The sequence below is a fragment of the Sinocyclocheilus rhinocerous genome, unplaced genomic scaffold (assembly GCF_001515625.1).
Source record: "Sinocyclocheilus rhinocerous isolate Xijiao unplaced genomic scaffold, SAMN03320098_v1.1 scaffold1719, whole genome shotgun sequence".
Lineage (NCBI taxonomy): Eukaryota > Metazoa > Chordata > Actinopteri > Cypriniformes > Cyprinidae > Sinocyclocheilus > Sinocyclocheilus rhinocerous.
The window spans coordinates 234,631-244,157 of record NW_015664048.1 but is presented as its reverse complement, the minus strand read 5'-3'; the positions used below and the strand labels follow the sequence as shown (position 1 = coordinate 244,157).

General features: G+C 33.7%; 1 protein-coding gene across 1 annotated transcript in view; it reads left to right on the top strand.

Annotated features, from left to right (window-relative positions):
* The first annotated feature begins 246 nt into the window (after nt 1-246).
* The window catches only part of LOC107729590 (chordin-like), a 22,969-nt gene continuing 13,688 nt past the window's right edge, over nt 247-9,527 (top strand). Inside the window, exons 1-10 of the mRNA XM_016540170.1 lie at nt 247-376; nt 2,179-2,282; nt 3,196-3,322; nt 3,574-3,705; nt 5,126-5,228; nt 5,307-5,394; nt 5,546-5,617; nt 5,690-5,837; nt 9,280-9,386; nt 9,467-9,513. Of these exons, the coding sequence (XP_016395656.1) occupies nt 247-376; nt 2,179-2,282; nt 3,196-3,322; nt 3,574-3,705; nt 5,126-5,228; nt 5,307-5,394; nt 5,546-5,617; nt 5,690-5,837; nt 9,280-9,386; nt 9,467-9,513 (1,058 nt within the window). The remainder of the gene's footprint in view (nt 377-2,178; nt 2,283-3,195; nt 3,323-3,573; nt 3,706-5,125; nt 5,229-5,306; nt 5,395-5,545; nt 5,618-5,689; nt 5,838-9,279; nt 9,387-9,466; nt 9,514-9,527) is intronic.

The window sequence follows — 9,527 nt, the reverse complement described above, 5'->3', positions numbered from 1 at the left end:
TCAAGACGGAAAGAGAAACTAAACGATTGATTGCACGAGCGGAAAAGACGCCAGCCAGAGAATCAAAGCGCGCAGAAGCGTGTAAAGTGACTGAGATCATTCACAAGTGCTGGTGCATGTGTATTAAACGCTTTTGGGGCTCTGAGGATCCGCCCCGTCCGCCCCTCCTCACAAACACCGGATAAAACCGGGAGCCGCGCCGACACGACTCGATCGAGAGAACTGTATTTATTTGGTTTCTGAGGGATGGAGGCGCCGCGAGTGCTGTGGATTCTGGGCTGCGCCTGCATCGCATCGGCTCTGGGTTCGAGACTCAAGACCCCCGCGTTACCCATCCAGCCAGAGACGGAACCCATGCTGTCGAAAGGCTTGTCCGGTAAGAGATACAACCAACAGCATTTTAACCTCCGAAGAGCGATATAACTCAACCGAAGAACCTTATACGCACTCTAAAAACCCAACTTTGGGTCAAATATGGACTGGAATAAATTTGTACATTACATTTTTAGTCCATATTTGACCCAAAGTGGTCTTTATCCAGAACCGTTTTTGAGTTGCTATCTGGTTCTTTGGAAGCTTAAGTGTGTTTTGATGTTTCATTATTGGTTCTTCAACACTTTAAAGCACCAGATGCAACAAAACCCGATTGGATTCCAATAAGAACCTTTATTTTTGATTCTAAATATGAAGGAAAACTCTTGTTTTGATCGGAATAAGCAGGTTTTGTTTAAAAAAAAAAAAAAAAAAATTTGCATTTAGAGCCAAAAGCCTCCAAAAATAACTTCATTTTCTAGTTCTAACCATCAATGCATCTGTTTCAATGCTTTAATGTTTCATTATTAGCTCTTTAAAGCACCAGATGCAACAAAACCCGATTGGATTCCAATAAGAACGTTTATTTTTGGTTCTAATGAATGCATATGGAGGGGAAAACTCTTCTTTTGATAAGAGCAAGCAGGTTTTGGTTGCATTTAGAACCAAAAGCCTCCACAAATAACTTTATTTTCTAGTCTTTTAGAAAACTAATCAATGCATCTGGTGTTTTAAAGAAGATAGATACCGAAACAGTGATCTGAAGAGCTTTAATAATCCATTAATAGAGATGTTTTGGACAGAACCGACATAATACAACAGTATTTTAATCTCCAAAGAGCAATATACAGTAACTGTTGAGTTGCTATGGTTCTTTGGAGGCTTTCATTATTGGTTCTTCAACTCTTTAAAGCACCAGATGCAATAAAACCCAACTGGATTCCAATAAGAACCTTTATTTTTGTGTTCTAATGAGTGCATATGAAGGAAAATCTCTTCTTTTGATCATGATTAGGTTGCATTTAGAGCCAAAAGCTCTAAGTTCTTCAGAAAACCATCAATGCATCTGGTGTTTTAAAGAACATAGACACCAAAAACACTTTAATCATCTGTTAATAGAGATGTTTTGGACAGAACCAACATAATATATCCGTGTTTTGATCTCCAAAGAAGAATAGAGTTGTAAAGGTTCTTTTCAAGAACGTTTTTGGCTGTAAAGAGTTCATGATTTGCTATATTGTCCTTTGGAGGCTAATTCAGTTTTTGGTGACCCATCATTGGTTCGTCAGCTCCTTAAATGCTATTTTAAAGAACGATATCGTATAACAAGCAATAAAGCCATTTGGATTCCAATCAGAACCTTTATTTCTGGTTTTAATGAGTGCATATGATGGTCTTTTGTTGGTTTGGTTGTTTTGTTGCAATTTGCAATTAGAGCCAAAAACCTAGAAAACCATCAATGCATCTGATGTTTTAGCCAACATAAGAATCTCCGAAGAACCAGATAAACACTATGACTTACCACAGAGACTTTGATGCAATGGCAATGGCATTTATTATGATTTACCTCCGTTTATGACAGTTTACGTGCGTGTCTTTGAAAGTGTGTTTAGCTTAACAATAAATTGTTTAATAGTCTCGCTTTATAAAGGGAGGCCGACCTCATTCCAGATGCAATACACGGCCAAATTGACTCGAATCTCTCATTCTCTCTTCAAAACAAAGCCGAGGAGATGTTTTGGTTCCCAGCGCTGAATGTGATCTCGTTTTAGTTGGAGTTCTTGAAGGTTTGAAGCTGATTTGTACACATTCTCAGTAAACGTCTGGAGGTCTCCTCACGCTGCTCTTGTTTATTGTCTCAATCAGGTTGCTCCTTCGGTGGCCGCTTTTATTCGCTGGAAGACACGTGGCATCCAGATCTCGGAGAGCCGTTCGGTGTGATGCACTGCGTTATGTGTCACTGCGAGCCGGTAAGACCTCAAACACACACTGCATTTCATAACTGAGGAAGCTTTCAACATTGAGAGTGTGGTGTTGTTGTAGACAAAAAAATAGTTTTTCTTTAAATGTGAATGTATTTTGTTTTTATTTAAACATGCAAAATATATGTTTAAATACTTTAAAAATTCTAATGATATTTTATCATTTAAAAAAAAAATCTATTTAAAAAAAATATATTGGTATTTTATATCCTTTGAAACATTTTAAATATATTTAAATTAAAAAAATATATTTTTATATGATTTTATATAAATTTAATATTTTAACATATCTTTTATATATTTAGAAAATTTTATTTTTTGTCACATGGGATGCAACATTAATTTTAAATTGCATATTATTTTAAATAATTATTTTTTAAATATTACTTTTATTTTATACGAATTTTATATTTAATATTTTTTTGTATATTTTGAAATATATTTGTCATATGAGATGCAACATTCATTTTAAATTGTATATTATTTTAAAATATTATTTTTAAACTGTTTATCATTTTATACAAATTTGATAATTTTATATTTTAATATATTTTTGTATATTTTGAATAAAAAAAGAATTGTGCCACATGGGATGCAACATTAAAATTGTGTTATTTTAAATAATCATTTTAAAATTTTTTTTTATTTTTTTATATGATTTTGAAACTTTATATATAAACGTAATATTTTAATATATTTTTTATGTTTTTTTTTTTTTGCCACATAGAATGCAACATCGACACTTGTAGAACTAAACCGAATCAACACTGAATTGAACGGAGCTGAATAATGACTCTGTTGTCTTCTGTAGAGCCGTTTAAAGCTGAATCAAATTCATTTCATAATCGTTGCATTTAACATTTTCCTGCTTATTATTACGTTTCTCTCTCTCCCCGAGCAGCAGAGGAGCCGGCGAGGCAAGGTGTTTGGGAAGGTGAGCTGCAGGAATATGAAACAGGACTGTCCCGATCCGACCTGTGACGATCCGGTCTTGCTTCCAGGACACTGCTGCAAAACATGCCCAAAAGGTTCTGCAAACGGTGAACAAATGGAAACACAGTCCAGCGTTTTTGGAATGCCACACTGTTATACGGGAAAAAGTGTGTGTGTGTGTGTCTCGCAGACAAACGGAGTGATAAATGGCGGCGAGTGTGGATTGATGGTCTGCTTCGGTGTAATTGCACTCATGTTTATGGATGCCGGTCCGTGTAGAACATTGGCTCTATTGTGCGTTCTACGATCTTTCTGACATCATGCATCTTGGTTTCCGTGGTTACAGGCGACTCGGGGAGAAAGGAGGCGGAGTCTCTGTTTGAGTTCTTCCATGAGAAAGACGACGACTTGCACAAGTCCTACAACGACAGATCCTACATCAGCTCTGAAGAGAACAGCAACCGAGACAGCGCCACCGGTGAGACTCCCTCACAATGCATTCAAAATCAAAATCTTATAAAACAGTCATAACTTCATATTTTCAAACTGAAGCCATACTGAATCTGATCAGCAGCTAAAAAAAGTTACCATGTTATTTTTGCATTTACCCTTTTTTATTAATTAATAAATTGAGAAATGTCAAATTACTCATGAACCACACTGAACAAACTATGGTGCAAAATTCATATATATTTTTGTCAATATTGGTGAGAAATTTCATATGAATATATCATTGTATGAAATTTATACAAACATATAACCTGAGAATTATCGGTGTTAACCCAGTTGGAATGAATGGAATTTAATTAAATCCCTTTGAACTTATATCTCACGACGAGTGCTCAAAAACAGTCCAAATGTATTAAATCTACATATTTATTTCTAACAAAACAACATAATTATAACTCTGAATAATTTTTTTTAAACAAAATGAATCTGTTTTACTTGCATAAACATTTACTTTGGGGTGCAAAAAGTGATTTTTGATGCTGCAGTAGTTTGTCAACATATATATATATTAATGTTTATCAACAAAATTCAGTCCCAAAAGTGTGTGAGATATGAAGAAAAGGCTAGATATATTTTTACAAAAGTTTTGACACTAATATAGCTTCAGAGACTATTTCAAAGTTTTGAATGTTACCGCGCTATAACTGCATTTACCCATTTTTTATTAATTAAAAAATGGAGAAATCTCAAATTACTCATGAACCACACTGTAAAAACGGTGATGCAAAATTTATATATATTTTTGTCAATATTGGTGAGAAATTCTATATGAATATATCATTGTATGAAATTTATACAAACATATAACCTGAGAATTATCGTTGTTAACCCAGTTGGAATGAATGGACTTTAATTCTTTGAATGTATAACTCATGATTGTTTAAAAACTGGTCCAAATTCATGAAACCTACATATTTATTCTAACAAAACAACATAAACAAACAAACTTAATAAACTTATTTTACCTGCATAAATCTTTACTTTCAGATAAAACATTGATGAATTTTTAATGCTGCAGGTTCATCAGTTGACGTACATATTCATGTTTATCAACAAAATTCAGTCCCAAAAGTGTGAGAGATATGAAGACACTAATATAACTTCATAGATATTTTTACTAAAGTATTTTTGACACCAAATGGTGCTCCATACATACACGGGTCAAAAATGACCCGAGCACGAAATGTTTATTATCTCTTAAAAAACAATGATAAAAAATCCGAAAAAAATAAAGGATGTGTATTTTGAGGGTCTTAAAGCATATGCAAAGTTTCAATCGCTTGCTAAAAACTATGCATTGTTTACACATTTCTATGCATTTCTTCCGAATACGTTATGAGTGTTAAATCATTGTCCGAGTATGATTAACCTGAGTTATTGTTGAACAGATTTTGTGGCTGTACTCACGGGTGCGAGGGACTCCAGCGGCGTCGCTCGAGCCAGATTCACTCTCACTCGGACGAGCCTGACCTTCTCCATCACGTTCCAGAGGTAACACTCACACCAGAGCAGATGTGAGGGCCATCACAATCCTCCGCCGCTCACTTTACACGTGTGCTTGTCTCTTAGGATGAACCGGCCGAGCCTCATCACCTTCCTGGACTCCGATGGAAACACTGCGTTTGAGTTCAGAGTCCCGCCGGCCGATACAGATATGGTGAGTTATTATCGGTAATTAAAACCAGAAGAAAAAAAAACATTTTTGTTACTAAATGTTAACTGAAAATAAATAAAAAACTTAATATAAATATAATATAAAGTTAAATAATATATATATTTTTTAAAATTCTGTTTCAGTCTCTGCAAAGGTGCCGGTCCGAGTGAAACTGTTGTACCGTCAGCATCTGCTGAGAGAAATACGAGCAAACATCTCTGCAGACGTGAGTTAAGTTTTACTGATCGAAATGAATATTAATGAAACAGAATAACGAGAGGAACGCATGTGTCTGTAGGACTCTGACTTGGCTGAAGTCCTGGCCGATCTGAACAGTCGTGAACTCTTCTGGTTGTCCCGCGGACAGCTGCAGATCTCGGTGGAAACAGAAGGTCAAAACCCTCGTCAGATCTCCGGAAACATTTCTGGCAAGAGATCATGTGACAGTAAGTGCAGCCAATCGTCAACAATCTCCTCGTTAACACATAAACCAGCGTGAAGAGACATGAACGGCTTTGGACAGTTTTCTTTCCTGTGCTGACAAATGTATTAATATTTTATTTTATATATTACATATTATATTATATTTTATAAATATTTTAATATTTTATTTAATTTTATTAATTTAAAAAAATATATATATATATATAATAATTTTAGAATGCCAACATTTATTTGTTTTTGATATATAAGATAAAATACTGATAATTAAAAAATCAATAAAATACAGGAAACATCAACAACTAACTTATAAATAACCCCATTAATACACAAATCACCTTAATTTGTACTGTTATATATTACAAAAATTAAATAAGACAAAAACAACACTTTAACAGGAAATTTTGTTGTAAATATTAAAGATTTAATTTAAAATTGTAACAACTAGGCTTCTATAGGCTAGTTTAATCATCTTTTAGTAGCACACTATCGTACAGTGAGCTCAAAGCTGAACTAAATGACAGCAGGCTTCAGTTGATCTCACATTAGATCAGTAACTACATCCGTCTGTCTGCTGTGGCTGTTTTTATCCCGTGATTTACACCGTGTTATATTTCATCTTTGTGTCATGCATAAATCATCTCGGGTATTTTTGGTGCCAGAATGAGATTTCCCGGTCATAATTACGATGGCGATTGTGAAGAGGTCAGGAATGCCGCCAGAGGTCAGAGGTCAAATGCTGTAGGATCGGTTTCGTGGTTATTCCGTATGTTAGTCGAGTGAAACGAGAGACACACTCACACACACACTCTCTCTCACACACACACTCTCTCACACACACACCCACACACTCTCTCACACACACACTCACTCACACACACACACTCACACACTCACTCACACACACACACACACTCTCACACACATACGCACACTCACACACACTCTCACAAACACACACACAGTGCTGGCGCTGCTTCTGCTGTCTGATTCCAGCTGCACCGTTAACAGCTTGACGTTATGTGTAAAGAATTCAAACCTAAACGATCCTGCGCCGCTCACGCTCTGTTTACTCCTCGGCCGTCCTTTCTTTCCTTCTACATCGAAACGGTCTCTATTTACCTGCACGCCGGCTGATTTCCCTCGTCTCCTGGGATGACGTCACTCCAGCCGTGACCTTTGACCCCGCATGAGTTCATGTGGGTTTGATTGTGTTTCTCTGGCTGCGGTGCGACAGCGATTGTTTGAGTCCCTCTGGACCTCTAATCACACGCAAAACTCTCCATTCTGTTTAGTTTTCCCTGGTTCTCTCACCCTTTCTGTCACATGCACAAATACAAGTTACTTAAAGAGGTTTTCTGTCACCAGTACCCTGATAAAAGTTATTTGAAAAGGTCATATTATAATTATTTATCATTTTATTACTTTATAAATAGGTTCAAATGTAATACAAGATATAAAAAAAATATAGTTTTTCCACTATATTTCTAACTACAAAAACTACAAATAACTACAAAAAACCAAAACATTTACATCAAACAGCTTTATTAAAAAAAAAAGTCAATTCAAGGAATTTTACATTTAAGTTAACATATAATGTTAGTCAAAATTTCATGCACCATCTTTTTAACTACAAAAAAAACCTACAATTAAACTACAAAACTACAATTTTAATTAAAATAAAAACTTTTTTGCATCAAACTGTTTTATTTCAAATAAAGTCATTCTCGGGAATTATGTACATTTAAATATAAGTTAACAAATAATGTTAGTCAAGGTTTTATGCAACAAAGTAATCAAAATGTTGTTTTTCACGCTCTTTCTAAGTACAACTAACAATAAAATAGTTATTTACAACAAGCTGTTTTATTTCAAGTCATTCTGGGAATTTTGTAAATTCAAGGAAATGTAGAAACAAGTTAAAATACAATGTTAATCAAGGTTTCATGCACAAAAAAAATCTATAAATCTTTAGTTTTTTACCATCTTTCTATTTACCAAAAGCTACAATTAACTACAAAAATATATCAAGCTAATTCAAATGTGATTCTGGGATATTATGTCAATTCAGGGGAATTTACATTTAAATTAACATATAATGTTAGTTAATATTCATTTTATTGAACAAAATAATCAAAATGTTGTTTTTCACACTCTTATTAACTACAAATAACAAAAAATAAAAACTTATTTGCAACAAACTGTTTTATTTCAAAAGTCATTTTGGGAAATTTTGTAAATTCAAGGAAATGTAGATATAAGTTAAACTACAATGTAAGTCAAGGTTTCATGCACCAAAACAATAAAACTTTAGTTTTTTTTAACCAACTTTCTAACTACAAAAACTACAAGTAAATAAAAAAAATAATGTCAAGCTATTTAAATAGTCTTTCTGGAAAATTAAGTGTATATAGTTAGTCAGTTAGTTTTTCACCATCTTTCTAACTTTTTTGTTACTGTACCTTTAAGACTTTTTGGTATCTGATCTACTTGACTAAATTTACATTGTAGGTTTTATCTAAAAAAGATTATGTGAAATGATGTAAATGTATGTCTCTTTCATGTTCTGTAGTTTTCTTAACCATCTTTCTAACTACAAAAACTACAAGTAAAAAAACATTTATATCAAGCTATTTCTTATTTCTGGCAAATTATGTAAATTCAGGAAGATTTACTTCTAAGTTAATGTATAATGTAAGTCACTGTTAGTTTTATGCAAGAAAACAATAAAAATGTTGTTTTTCACGCTCTTTCTAACTACAGAAATAGTTTTTGCTACTGTACTTTTAAGACTTTGCTATATTTACATCAAATGGTTTTATTTCAATACATTTTCGGAAATGATGTAAATACAAGGGGAAAAAAATAATATATATATATATACAGTATATATATATATATATATATATATATATATATATATCAAATATAATATAATTAGTGCGGTCAAACGATTAATCGTGATTAATCAAATTCAAAATAAAAGATTTTATTTACATAATATGTGTGTGTTCTGTGTATATTTATTATGTACTGTATATATAAATACAAACACATGCATGTATATATTTCAATAAATATTGTTTATATATTAAATATATTTATATATAATATAAATGCATGTAAATATTTTCAATATATATACTGTATGTGTTTGTATTTATATATACATAATAAATATACACAGTACACATACATATATTATGTGAACAAAAACTTGTATTTTGGATGCGATTAATCGCGATTAATCGTTTGACAGCACTAGATATAATATAAGTTCACATGTAATGTTAGTCATGGTTCCAAGTACCAAAATAATCAAAATTTAGTTTTTTAAGTTTTTTGTTACAGTACATTCAAGACTTTTTGCTGTCTGATCTATTTGACTATATTTGATCAATCTGACTTGTTTGAAAAATGATTATGTAACATTTATTCCACTTTCAGCTCTTCAAAGCGTGATGTCCAGCAGTTCTGCTCTAACTCCTGGGAAAACCGGCGGCGTCGGATCGGCCGTCTTCACTCTCCATCACAACGGCTCGCTCGACTACCAGGTAACGGCTCCGTTCTATTCCCTCATTTCTCGATGGCTTCGTCAGGTCCGTCGGTTGAGCGCTCTGATGTTCCCGAGCAGGTTCTGGTGGCGGGTTTGAGCAGCGCGGTGGTCGGTGTGACGATCGAGATGAAGCCGCGGC